General features: G+C 56.1%; 1 protein-coding gene across 6 annotated transcripts in view; it reads left to right on the top strand.

The window, feature by feature from the left end:
- The window catches only part of DNMT3A (DNA methyltransferase 3 alpha), a 103098-nt gene that overhangs the window by 32882 nt on the left and 56256 nt on the right, over positions 1-13960 (top strand). For all 6 annotated transcript variants that reach the window (XM_082745054.1, XM_082745059.1, XM_082745057.1 and 3 more), the window contains exon 3: positions 5979-6083. In XM_082745054.1, the coding sequence (XP_082601180.1) occupies positions 5979-6083 (105 nt within the window). The remainder of the gene's footprint in view (positions 1-5978; positions 6084-13960) is intronic.

Raw genomic sequence — 13960 nt, 5'->3', positions numbered from 1 at the left:
TCTCTCTCTCTCTCAACTGAGTGTTCTATTTGCTTATCTTTGTATCCAGTACACAGTAGGTGCTGGATAAATGTTTCTGAGCATGCTCATTGGCCTGGCCACAGAGGTTGACGTGGCTGGGCTGGGCTGCTGTGCCTCGGGCCTGTGGCTCATGGAGTCTCCATTCTGGAAGGCCGTGAAGCCCCAGCATGGCACGCAGGTTGTGGGAGAGGCCTGCAGCCCTGGCACAGGTACCTGGGAAATCCCACAAGCACCACCGTTTTCAGCCATTCGGCACACGTGGAGCACATGCTGTGTGCAGGTACCCGGGAGCTGAGGGGGCGTGGAGAGCCAAACAGGACATGGCCGGGCCTTCCAGGAGTATGGCCTTATGGGAGGGATGGAGGCTTTCATCCAGATATACAGTGTGAAGCCGACTAAGCGGTCGATGAATATGTGTTGAATATTGTTGAATAATTGAAACAGAGGGCTGATAGCTTTGGGAGGTGACTGAGATCGTTAACACAGGGGGCTTTGGAGGGTATGCGGAAGTATGAGGGTGTGCAGCCATCCCAGGGGCCACCGTGTGGTCACTCTCACCGCAGCCCCATCCCCCCGCCCCGCCAGCCCTGGCACGCGGCACTCATGAGCGTGTGTGTGTGTGTGTGTGCATGTGTGTGCATGCGTGTGTGCAGTGTGGTGTGTGGTGTCCTGCGGCCATCACTCTGCAGACCTGGGCCTCAGGCAGCCCAGACTGGGACCAGGCCTGGCGGAGAGGCCAATTGGTTTCACTGAATTCCGCGATCACAGACGGACCCCTGGAGGCCAGCCAGCCAGCTGGCCAAGGCTGTACGTGCTTCTTGTCCCAAAGGGTCTGGGCAAGTGGCTGGCTAGATCCGGCGAGTTCATCCCCTCCACTCAAACACCAACTTGAGACATCTGCTCAGCGGATGCTGGGTCGGTAGCATCCGGTGTGTGTTCTGAAGGGAGCACGTACATCTGGCGGGCTGGCTCCGGGTGGGACATAGATCTCTTCGGGGGGGGGGGGGTGTCCTGTGTCCTGGCCGGAGCCTCAGAGACAGGATGCAGATGCCAGTGTGTGCCTCTGCCTTGGATTGCCTGTGTGCTTGTGGCTTCCCGGTGACGCACACAGTGACACACGTCGGGAGCACAGAGGGTAGTAGGCTAGAGTGGTGTGTTACAGCAGAAAGACCCTCGAGCTGGGAATCAAAGATTTAAATGTTGGTTCTAAAGCCTTTTCTCCTGGCTCTCTGATCTCTGCAAGTTAGACAACCCCTCTGAGCTTCAGAGTTCCCGCCGGTGTGATGGAAGAAAATAATACGTGCTCCGCTTGCTGTAAAGCAGAAGAATAAAATGAAACAATGTATGTGAAAATGCTTTGTTAATTACCATGTACTGTACAACTGCGAGAGATTATTATCGTCCCAGCCCAGCTCATCAGAATGAGAAGTTGTATGTGGCTTAAAATAATCCATCCAGTGAGCGGTGTTAAAATCTAGGTCAAATCATAGCCTCAGAAGTTTAGAGAGGCTGATGGTAACTACCTAATCTGACAGGCCACCAAATGTGAAGGTGCTTTGAAAGCTGCAAAGAGTTACATAAATGTAAAGCGACATGATTGTGTTTAAGCCTAGAAAGTACATTTTAGTCATCCTGTTTCCTGATTTGAAATCATAAAGATCAGAGCAACCCTGAAACCTCAGGCACAGTTATATTTGTGCTGCTCTGTGGATTTGCATGTGTACCTCTGTGTGTGTGTGTGTGGACTCCCTTATTGAGCACCTACTATGTGACATTCACTCATGAAGGGATTTTGAGTGCCTGCCTCACGCTAGGTGCCTTGGTCTAGGCACTGGGGATGCTGAGGTTAAGACACACACGGTCCCTCCCCGCAAGGGACTCATGGCCTGTCTAGGATGCTAGCTGGCAGTTACAGTGCTGGGGAGTGGGTGCTGTGGGGGAGAGAGGATCTGTGGCCTCAGTCAGAGGATCAGAGGAGGGAGCCTGGGGGAAGGAAATCTGGAAAATGAGGTTGGAAGAATAAGGGTTTGCTGGTCAACCTGAGGGGGAGGTAGCTGGGGCAGAAGAAATGGTCTATGCCAAGGTGCCGGGGAGGGAAGCAGCCTGCTCTTCCCCCTGGTGCAGTCTGTTGGCGATGTGTGGGAGGAAGGCAGGGGGAGAGGAGACTGAGGCCGCCCGCCAGATCCTGGGGGCCTTCCTTCACACGGGCTAAGGAGCTTGGCTTGATCCTGGAGGCCCCTGGAAGCCCCCTCAGCAAGGGCTTAAGCTCTGCAGAGTGACATAATCAGCTTTGCATTTTGGAAAGATCAGAGAGCCCGTGTTCCTGAGTATCTCACTGCAGTCGACCAGCCAGATGCTAGGGTTTGTCTGTAACAGTGAGTGATGGCTGCAAATGCGGGGCCTTGGGATATGCATGGGGATGGGGAGGGCGGGCAGGGGGAAGAGGGAGCAATGCAGTTCTGGGAGCAGTGCCGGTCAGGACGTGTGGCGCAGAAGTTAGCAGTTCTTGACGGACTGTATCATGGGTCAGCCTTGGATATATGACTCCCTCATTGAATTGTCACAGCCTTGCTGTCAAGACGTTACCATCCCTGCTTTGTAGGTGAGGAAAGCAAGACTCGGGGTGAAGCTACTAGTGAGTCAAGAGCAGGGCAGAATGTACCCTCACCTCCCCCCCACCCCGCCCTCTCCAAATCCCACCCGACCAGAGATCTCTGCCCCTCTCCTACCACCTGCCACCATAGGGATTGTCTAATTCAGTCCCCTTAGTGGACGGATGAGGAAACCAACCCAGGCTCATGTCTGTTCCGCTCAATTTGTTACTGTTTTCCAGCTGCTCCAGGTCACTGTGGATCGGATTGTTCCCTTTCAGGGTATTAGTGACGCCGCCGCTGAGTTCAGTGCTGCTTGCAGATTTGATAAGCATATTTCACATTCCTTTGCTCAGCCCATCAGCAAAGATATTGAGTGAGCCCGGCCCCATGATAGATGTGAGAATGGACCACTTGATAGGCCTCCTTGAGGGCCATGGCCCTGAGCCATCTGCTCACCCCCCTCTGTGTTGTCTCCCCAACTTTGTGAACTCGGGCAGGCCTGGAGCAGGAGGCCCCACCACCCTTCTCTGTGCTCTCATGACATCAATACCTTGAGAAAGAGTGTCTGTTGGCCCCAAATAACATGTTTTTCACAGAGCCATACTTTAGGGCCTGATGGAAGGGACATGGGCCAGGAGTTGCACAGACCTAGGTTCGAGCCCCCACGCAGGCTCTGGGGGGAGATTTCGTTTCTCTGGGCACAAACCAGGGGAGCCTGAGGCCTGAATGCCGGATGGGGCATAGCGCACCTTGCCCTGGGCTCAACACGCGGCGGCCTGCCCTGGTGATGTCCACACTCGCAACACGTCAGGGCCTGGTTCGGGGGCACAGCATGCACGGCATCCGGCATTGGAGCATTCCTTCCTCCTGGGGTGTGTTGAGTGGCGAGCACCTCCTGTGCATGCGCATAGCCCGCGCAGACTCCCCGCTGTCTCGAGGTGGCGCAGGAGCCCCCTGCCAGTAACCCCGGGGGCCCTCCTTCTCCCCGTACTGATGGAAGCCAGGGCTCGGGGGGTCCCACAATGTCAAGTGTCTTTATTAGGTCGTTGCAGTGGGGTAACCGAGGTTCCTTTGTGCTGAGCAGGGGCTCCGAATGGCCTTTGCATCTCTGGTCCGTTGGGAATCAAACTCAAATGAATCCTTCTGTCAGAAATGCAGTCCTTTAAAGAAATAGTTCATAGCCCAGAATTTCTGGGCAGTAGGAGTCTTTCCATATCCTGTGGCCACCCAGACTGACCCTGATCCACATTGGTGCCCCCCTCTTGCCTGTTGCCTTGTGCATTGCAGTTTGAGGGGCTCCGCCCTGAAGAGTGGCCAGTGGCTTGGCAAGGTCTGGCCTTGTGCTTTCCAGGCAAACACAGGGGCTGAGTGGGCCTCCTGCCACCCCGGAGTATATGGGGGGTCATGTGGGGGGCATGTGGATTACTCACTACGTGCAGGGCCGGGCGCTGGGCTCTGGGAACTCAGCAGTGCACAAAACATACAGGGGGGCAGAACGTTTGTTCATTCCTACTAAAAACTTGAGAAGCCGGCAGAATGGGCACCTTCATGCTCCCCTTTTATGGATGAGGAGAGTGAGGCCCAGAGAAGGGGATAGATTAACTAGCTGATGGACAAGCCGGGCCCCCCCAACCCTTGTTGGTCTTCTCTAAGTCCTGGGCCATTGCGTGACCTCACATGACCTGACATCGACTCCGTTTTGTAAATGCTGAGTGAGCTAGTCAGAATGATCGAGACAGTGCCCACTTAGCTGCGGTGGAGTCAGACCAAAAGCACCATCTCGGCCTGAAATTTACCATCATGGTGTGTAGATCCATCTGGAAACTGTCACCAGGATTAGGGTGCCTTCTCTCTGCGATCCAGATGATCACCTCTTCTGCAGGGGTGACTGCGGGGTTCTCATGGACGGCCCAGAACCAGAGGTCTGGCCTACCGTGGGGTACGTGCCCTGCCCCTCCACAGGCAGTTTGTCCCCACTGTGGCCTTCCTGCTCTCCCAGCTTCTCTGCCATGTTTTCCTGAAAAGAGCCTGTCAGGGGTCTCTGGTCCTGGTGCGGACTCTCTCTCCACCCGGGACCCTCCCCTCCCGCCCACAGACAGGCAAACCACAAGCTATTTTGAAATCACAGAAAATGAAAGTTAAGTAGGATGTTGAGGGACATCTTGATTAAATCCACTGGGAACTTGGGCACCCTGCCTTTCTCTCCCGTGGCACCGGTGCTGCTCCGGGGAGGCACCCTTCCCAGGGAGGACTCTGAAGCCATCTTTGGCTCCTGACGTCCTACAGGGGCTTGAAGAGCAGCCCATGGTCCCTCCGCTGGGTCAGGGTCCCTTTCTCCTTCCCCGGCATTGTTTCTGTTTGTGATTAGTCATGCTGGAGCCGGCTGAGTCAGAAGCGACCCGTGGGTGGTTTGTGGCCGGGCCGGTGGAGCGGTGAGGCAGGAGGACTTTCTAGGTTTATGCCTCTGTGCTCCATGAGACAACGCAGCAGGGCCCGGCCCTGCCAGGTGCTGCGTGAGATGGGTCCCCAAACCAGACTTGGGGTCTAGAACTCCATGAACGCAGGGAGGGCGTTCAGACGAACCAAGATGCTGCCCCCGAGATGCTCCTGTGGGGTGACAGGCATACGGGCAAACACTTTTTTTTTTTTTTAAAGATTTTATTTATTTATTTGACACAGAGAGATCACAAGTAGGCAGAGAGGCAGGCAGAGAGAGAGAGAGGAGGAAGCAGGCTCCCTGCTGAGCAGAGAGCCTGATGCGGGACTTGATCCCAGGACCCTGAGATCATGACCTGAGCCGAAAGCAGCGGCTTAACCCACTGAGCCACCCAGGCGCCCCAGGCAAGCACTTTTGAGCAGGTGTATTCACAGGGGCCTCGAAAGTTCTCTATCGCTGGCCATGGTCCTCATTCCAAGTGTTGCTCCTATTTCCAATTGCTATATTTAATATTTCTTTTGAGGGGATCTTATTTTCGAGAAAGGCGATCAATTAAATATATGACTCATTTAATTTTTGTACCCATGTAAAATGTGTGTCACGGAAATAAACTCCTATCCAGAAACACACTTTTTTGTCAGAGCACGTGTTGTGATTCTGTGGTTAAGAAAACGTCTCCACCTGGAGGGAGAGCGGCAGAGCACTGGGGCAGCGGCTTCAACCCCGAAGTCCCCTGAGGTTTTATTTCCGTGGGACCCGAAGGGTTGGCTCCGGCGTTGCCAGGCCAGAGACGGATGAAGGCCAGCCCTGCCAGGGGGAACAGCCTGGCGTGGCCCTGGAAGTATGGCCATTGTGGGGATCGGGGGACAGGGGAGGGGGCCTCTTGGGTCCAGCCCCGGCTTCACAGGCTGTGTCTGTACCCACAGGAGGGAGAGGAGCAGGAGGAGGCTCGTGGCAAGGAGGAGCGGCAGGAGCCCAGCACGACCGCACGGAAGGTGGGGCGACCTGGGCGGAAGCGCAAGCACCCCCCGGTGAGTGTCACGGCATCCCCCAGGGACACACACACGCACGCACACGTGCGAAGTCACGCATGCTCTAAACAGCAGGCAGGTGTGTCCTGCGGGCACCTGGGACCATTGGGGCTGGGCCATGGGGTGCAGTCCTCCAGCTGCCCAGCTCACTGACCTTCCCTGTCCTTGGACCCCTATCACCACCCTCACAACTTTCCTGCTCTCTGCCTTGAACCCGAAGCCTCTAGAGAGCAGAGAACTTGCGCTGTGAGTTGTGGCAGAGCTGGGACTTCCTTCTGGAATGGGCAGTAAGAGAGCCTGCCTGTGAGCCCAGGCCAGCCTGCTCAGGCCCCTTTCTCCCCATCCACACATCCATCCTGGGCCTCAGTCCCACCTGAGAACCTGGAGGAAGGGAGCCCAGGCCTGGGAGTCTGATCAAAGTGAGGAGAGATGCAGGCTGATGGGTCCCTTCAGAATAAAGCAGGAGAACCAGACACTGTTCAAGTGTGGGCTTTGGGGCCAGCTCCAAGCCCAGGCTTCTGGGGGCCAGAACCTTGGAGTCTGGTGGGAGCCCCACGGTTGTCCAAGAGGAACAGTGCTCCGGGTGGGGGGGGGTATGGCCCATGGGCTCTAGGTGCCTGCCTGCCGATGCCTCAGCCTCAGAGGCAGAGCCGGAGTCTCTGGCCAGCGCAGAAGACAGCTGGTTCCTTTCTGTCAGCCCCTTCCAGCTGAGAATGGGAAAGTTGAGCAAGTAGGTGAGGGGGAGCTGGGAGCTCAGATTTGTAACTCAGCCCGTCAAGGAAATGTTCTCCTTTGGGGTGGAGAGTAAGGGACAGCAGAGGGAGGGAGGGCTGCAGCCCCTGGAGGTGAGAGGCCCCCGGAGCCAGAGGTCAGGCACCTGCACTTACCAAAGTGCACCGCTGCTAATTCTGCTTGAGGACTGGGAGGGGCGGGGGAGGGGGGGCAGAAGTTAAGTCATTTAATTGGTAAGTAATTTTAAACATTTTAATATTAAAGCAAACATGGATATTTTATGGCCTGTAATGAAAAATTCACATGAAGTTGAAAGATAAAACGGGGGACTTCAAAGGAATTTCCAGCTTGCAGCAGACTCCAGGCTGTACTCCCCGATTCCCAGGGTGCCCCTCTCCTCTCCTTCTTGTGGGAGAAGGTGGAGGACCCCAGTGCGGGCTGGAGTGGGAGGGGGAGCCAGGCTGAGTCCGAGCCCACTGGTAATTCCCCATCTGCCTGTGTGACCATGATCTCCGGGAGAGAACTCCACCCCCCCCACCCCCACCCCCCGCCCCGGCCCTCCTCCAGGTGCACTGGGGACAAGAGTCACCACCTGTAGCAGATAAAGACCTGGAAACCTTTTGGCTCATCCCTGAGTCCCTAGGACCAGTGGGAGGACCCATCAGTGGGAGGTGGAGTGAGCCCCTGGGGACAGAAAGTGCGAAGAAGTCCCGGGGCAGGTGTGTGGAAATGTCTGGAGAGGGACCAGTGAAAGGGAGGAGAGGCAGGGCAGAGTGGGGGCAAAGGTCAGTGGGTCCTATGCCCTCCCCACCCCTGGCCCCTGGACAGGGGCTTAGTGTAGAAGGAAAAGCACTGTCTTCAAGACTTAATAGACCTATGTTTAAATCTTAGCTCCACCACTCCCCAGCTTGTGATCTTGAAGAAGTCACTGTCTGAACCTTGGCTCCCCCCCCCCCCCCCCCCCCCCCCCGCTGAAAAACAGAGATGATAAGGACGCATTCCTCCTAGATGCCTGGGGGAATTAACTGTGTGCAAGCCCCAGAGAGAGCCAGTGCTTAGCAAAGGCCGGTCCTGCCTTTGCCCGGCCAAACCTTTCCTCTCTAGGAGGCCGCAGCAACCTCAGTCTGATAGAAGACACAGCATGGGATTTACCGCTTCCCAACTGTGTGGCCCTGAGCAAGTTACTGAGCTTCTCTGAACTTTGGCTTCTTCACTGGGAAAATACGGCTACCAGTAATACCCGTCCTGTCCACCTGCAGGCGTGCTTTGCAAACAGCCAAGTAGGTCCAACTGTGTAGAGCAGACAGTGTAATAAACCTGTTCCCCTGCAGGGGGGCCTAGGAGCCTGCAGGGGGCCAGGGTCTATCAGACTTTTCAGGTGGGAGCCCAGCCTGAGCCTGGCAGCAGCCCTGGTGGGAGGCACTGTATATCTTGTTTGGGTTAGAGACTGGGTGCGGTCCGGCCCATGCCCCTGCTGCCTCCTGGACTCTCAAGAGAGGCCCCCGGATGGGAGAGAGAGCATGGGGAAGGCAGCTGTTGTGAAAGGGACCCCTTGTACCCTGGGGCAACAGAGAAAGACTGACCCCAGAGAAAAGAGTTTGCAGGCCTTCCCAGGCAGCACACCCCCAGGTCCCCAACGTTGGTGCTGCTGCTGCAGCTTGGCTCCTGGTCCCCTGGCTTCTAGGCCGTCTGGCTTGCTTGTGGAGCAGGTGCTCGTCCTGGCCTCCTCCCCTCCCCAGCAGAGGAGCAGAGCCGGAGGGCTTCTTGGGGACCTGGTGCAGCTGTGGCCCTGGGAACAGATTGACCAGGGAGCTTTAAAGCAGCTGAGTGTGTGTCACCCAGCTAAGCCTGGCGCAGATCCCGGCAGGTGGCACGGAGAGGGAAATGCTGGGAAGCCGGCTGAGAGCTGGCTGCGGGCTGGGGTCGTGGTCTGTGTGTGTCCTATGCTGGGCAGGGAGGAAGGAGGCACAGCCACTGGTGTCCTCACCATCCCCTGGCCCCCAGGCTAAGAAAGCATTGCCCCTCTCCTTGTTTTGTCCCCAGGGGCCATCTGCCCCTGGGTATGTCCCACTCATTCCTGCTCTGGCCTCAGCCTCCTGGCTGCACCCCCGCCCGGACCAGACCCCCGCTGCCCCCCAACTCCACTTTATAACCTCTCAGTGCCAGGCACATGACACCCAGTGAGCACCCACCAGGCTGAGAAGGCCACAATGATAAATAAGACTGACTTTTCACCCTGGTGTGCTAGAGAGAAGAGGGTCACGTTCACTTACGCTAAATAGTGCTCACGGTACATTTCTGTTCAAGAATCCCTAGGGAGGGACCCCATTTCTTTCTTTTCTTTTTCTTTCTTTCTTTTTTTTTTTTTTAAAGATTTTACTTATTGGGGCACCTGGGTGCCTCAGTTGGTTAAGGGACTGCCTTCGGCTCAGGTCATGATCCTGGAGTCCCAGGACTGAGTCCCGCATCGGGCTCCCAGCTCAGCAGGGAGTTTCCTTCTTTCTCTGACTCTCTCCACTTTCTTGTACTCTCTCTCATTCTCTCTCTCAAATAAATCAATATAATCTTTAAAAAAAAAAAAGATTTTACTTATTTATTTGAGAGAGAGCATGAGCGGGGAGAGGGAGAGGTAGAGGGAGAAGGAGAAGTAGAGTCCTTGCCAAGCAGGGAGCCCCACATGGGGGCTCAGTCCCAGGACCCCGAGATCATGACCTGAGCTGAAGGCAGATGCCTAACTGACCAAGCCACCCAGGTGCCTCCAGGGACCCCATTTCTTATGAGACAAGGTCTAGAATATTCCAAATGACCCCTTCCCACATGATCTCTCCTGCCCCTTCTCCGGGTCTCAGTATCCACAGCTTTTATCATAGAAACCCTCACTTCTCGCTGCCCCCGGAACACACCAGGCACGTTTCTTCCGCTACCTCGCGTACTGGTCCAGCCTGCCCTTCTCTCTCCCTGCCCCACCGTCCCAGACCATCCGAGCCCGTCTTGCAAGCCCACCTCAGCCACTGGGACCCTCTCTCCTGAGCTGCTTATAAAATTAATCAAAACAAACACTAAGGAATAAAAGAGGAGATACTAAGCCCCCTGATCATGTGCTTGGACAGCTCTGGTCTTTGACCTGCTACAGGTCTTGATACAATGGGAGAATAAGTCATTTGAAACTTTTACGTCAGTTTGATACTGTCACCACATCCATGTGCGTGATTTTGTATTTTACCAAAGGATCCTTTCTTGAGGGAGTGAGAACTAAGAAAACTACAGCTGAAACCTGGCCTTTCACACCAGATAGTTAGGAAGCACACGGAGAGAGCTTGTCCCTTCCACTAGATTTGAGGCTGACTGCCACCCCACCCTGCACTGTCGGCCCACTCACTGAGGCCAGAGACCACAAATAAAGCCTCAGAATCTGGTAGCACTTTATGGCCTACAGAGCCGGCTTTCAGCAAGAATAACCTCCCCGTGGGGAAGTAGGCGGGGCCTCTCATCACCACGCCCACATTCAGATGAAGAGACAGAGGTTCAGAGAGGCCAACTGGGATTTGGACTCCACGCGGTCCACCCTGCAGAGCCCGCAGGGCTCGTTCCTCCTCACCACTCCAGTCACGTGCTCTGGAAGCCTGAGTGTCCAGAATCCCCTTTAAGTTATCATGCGAATGCAGGGCTGTTGGAAAGAAGTGTAGACCCAGTCCAAAGAGCATACAGGGGAAACAGAACTCCTATATATAATAGGATTATAGGTGATTGACCTAAGTACCAGGGAGCCTATGGGCCAGCGGGGAAGGCTGAGGTGGGCTGAGGAGTGAGAGTTGGGCCCGTTCAAAGCAGGCAGCGGTCCGCGGCGGTGGCCTCCGAGCCAGGATGCTTGAGCGGAGCCAGCGACAGGAAACAGGAAGCCGGTGCAGGGCTGGGCGGGGCTTAGGAAGGGAGCCGGCACCTGGGCTCAGGGCCTGTGGGCTGGCCGGTGCCCTTGATGGGGAGATGGGACAGCAGTGTGCTCGGCTGGTTTCTGATGGCCGGAGAGTGTGAGCCTGTGTGTGGGTGTGAGCCTCAGGGTGAGAGGAAGAGGCATCTTCCTGTTCACCAGCTCCCGAGGACGTAACAAGTGAGGGCGGCGGAAGCTGGGTCCTGCCTGGTCACAAGCCCAGGCAGCCCTGCCACCACCTTTGTCTTTCATGCTGGTTCCAACGGGGGCGTCAGGAGGGACAGTCTCTGCCCTTGGCCACCAGACCCTGGCGGGGTGACCAGCCCTTTGGGGTGCTGTACCCTGTTTGCTAGCTATATGTATTTATTCATTGAAGATTTATACTCACCAACTTCCTCCAGGGTTATTTTTGCTCAGTGGGAGCATTCTGAGGTCACCTCTTGCTAAGAATAACCCGGAGGGGGAGGGGGAGGGGGGGGTGCTGGGAGCAGGGGCTGAGCTCAGACAGGCCAGCCCAAAGCCAGCATTACTCACTCCACGTTGGAGGCTAAGTCTCTGTCACAATGCCCAAATGAGTTCAAGAGGGCAAAGCTGCCCCTCTTCGGAGCAGAAGACTTGGGGTATAAACCGGGAAGTTAGGGAGCCATTCAGTTGCAGCTTAAGCCAGCTGGGGACAGTTTAACTCAGCTGTGGGGAGTTGACTTTATGGGTTCATTGGCCAGCCTAATAGGAACTTTCAGTTTGTCTCCCAAGTTAAGACAGAGCCCAGATCCCATCTCCGTGTCCAGGTCAGAATGATTCCTTCAACAATCCCTGGAACCTCAATTCATGGACTTGGTGCCCCCCGGTTTTTAAGCACAAAATTTCCAGAAAGAGTTATCTCCCAACCCTAGCCGCCAGCCCCCCCCCACCTGTGAGCCCGTGTGGACACTGCTGGCGCCCCTCCGCTCACGTGTTCGAAGGTGTGAGGAAAGCAGGTCTGTCACTTGTCTTACGAGGTTCCCGACCTCTCTTGTAACTGAGCCCTGCAGACTGATCTGCCCATTCCTGTACCTGATCGGTCAAAGCAGCACTCACCCGTGGCATCCAGTACCGAGAGGCTGGCCGCTGGGCTGGTCTTCAAGTGCCAAAGACATGTTGCGGGGTGTGGGGTGAGGGGGTCATGCTTCCAAGTCTAGGGCAAAGTGGGAGACTTTCCCATCTGGGACCTTCCTGAACGAAGGTGTGGAGGGACAGATGTGCACGGGGGGTGGGGGGGGACTGCGTGCTGACAGGTGTGGCTGAGCGCCTGAGGGTTTCACGTGTGAACACATTAGACCTTGGATGGAGAGGTCTCGGCGGGCGGCCTGAGCGGTTTACACTTTATCGTCTCTGAAATGTGTTTATCTGGAAGGTTTCTGAGGGGGTGGGAGCATGAAGTGAAGGGAGTCATGTTTAGGGAAGCTGGGCCTGGCATCTGTGAGTGCGGTGGGTCGAGCACGAGAGGATGCGGGGAGATAGGAGAGTGGAATGGTGCCAGAAATCACCCCCAGAGCCTGCTGGGGGGAGGCGGTGGGGGACAGAATTGGCAGGGCCCGGGCTGCTGGCGGCCATAGAGTGGGGAGAGCAAGGGGAGGAAGGAGATGTTTCAGGCCCCAGGGATGGCGTCAGTGTTACTGTCAGAGACAGAGACTTCTGGAAGAGAGCAGATTTGGCAGCAGCCCTTTTGGGAGGCCCCTCTAGCTGGTCTTAGTAGGGGAGCAGCTCCCAGCATCTCCATTTTGTTTTTCCAGAAACCCTGTTGCTTTTCATCCCTCCCTGGTCCCTTCCTTGGAGTCACATTATAGGGCCACCTCCAGGGAAAGTCACGCACTTCCCCGGGTCTGGCCTCCCTGGGCTTCCTAGTTGCCCGTGGCCTTCTCTAGAGCCTGAGCCGCACCTGCACCATTCCCATGCGGCGGGGACTCGCCGGCAGGTGCATCTGGACAGAGCTGTTGACGCTGCTTTTCTTTCATCATCCTCGCCTGGAGAATTGGGTGCCTTTCGGTCCTGCCACCTTGAGAAAGATATAATCGAACTGGAAAAGCTGCAGAGCCCAGCAGCTAGCTTGATCAAGGGGAAGGTGGTGCTGCCAAGTGAGGACAGACGAAAGAGATTATGGCTCTCTGGTCCGGAGAGATGGAGGCTGGAGGGGATAGGATTAAAGCTCTGAAATCACATTGTGGGGTGGGGCAGAGGGAGTGTGCCCCAGTGGGGTGCTGCAGGGTGGGGAGATACCCATTTGAAGCTTCAGAGAGGTACGTGAAGCATAGAAAAGAAAGCCCTATTTCCCATGGTAGGTTTCCTTCTTACCAAACCCCAGGCATGGATGGTAGAGGTTGAAAATAGGAATCATTTCAAAAGGGATTTACTTAAATGTATGCATCTCCTATACAGAATGGCTTTTCAGAGAGAGCCTCCAGCTCCTCCTGAAACCCTTTGAGGCTGACTTCAAAGAGCACAGCCAGGCCCTCTTCCAGGTGGACAGGTGTCTCAGCTGGAGGCGGAACCCGGAGTGGCTCGGCCACCAGCAGGCATGTTGGTTCTTGTGTCCACCTGCCATGGCCAGCAGGGGCATGGACTGCCTGACCTCTGAGGCTCTCCTGGGCCCCGAAGTTCTCTCCTGGAATCAGTGTCTGTCTGTCTGTCTCTGGCACATGCTTACATGGTAGAGAGATCTCTAGGAGGAGGGAGGGAAGAGAGCTCCCCGCCCTGGTGGCAAGGAAAATGGTGAGAGCCCTAGGGCAGGCCCAAGCTCTCCATAGTTGGCCCTCTTTGGCTTCTGGTTCTGCTGTCCCTTCATCCCCCTGGTGGCCCTTTTAGCTGCTCCACCAGGGAAAAGGAAATCGGAGGTCCTAGTTCCAAAGTCTTGGAGCCTGACTCCATTCACCCCAGGCAGGCTGAGCAGCAACGCTTTGAGGACCTCTCTTGGGAGCTGGCACAGGGTGGCCCTCTCCAGTTCTGTCTGCCTCAAGGCCACTTCCGGCCAATCAGATGCCGGGCTGCCGGCAGAAGGGGCTGCAGGAAGGCCTGGAGCAGAGGGGAGGGGGGAGCGTGGGCCTGGCACCAGCGCCTGTGGGACAGGCTGCCCTGCTGTTTCCTGAAGCTAGAGTCAACCTGGGAAAACCCATTGCTTGGTCGGGGGCTGGTGGGCCTGCAGTTGTGAGGAAAGGGGGGCCGTCAGTGTGTTTTTGCGGGC

The sequence above is a fragment of the Mustela nivalis genome (genome assembly GCF_964662115.1).
Source record: "Mustela nivalis genome assembly, chromosome: 8".
NCBI classification, from domain to species: Eukaryota; Metazoa; Chordata; class Mammalia; order Carnivora; family Mustelidae; genus Mustela; species Mustela nivalis.
This window is presented reverse-complemented; position numbering and strand designations above follow the sequence as displayed.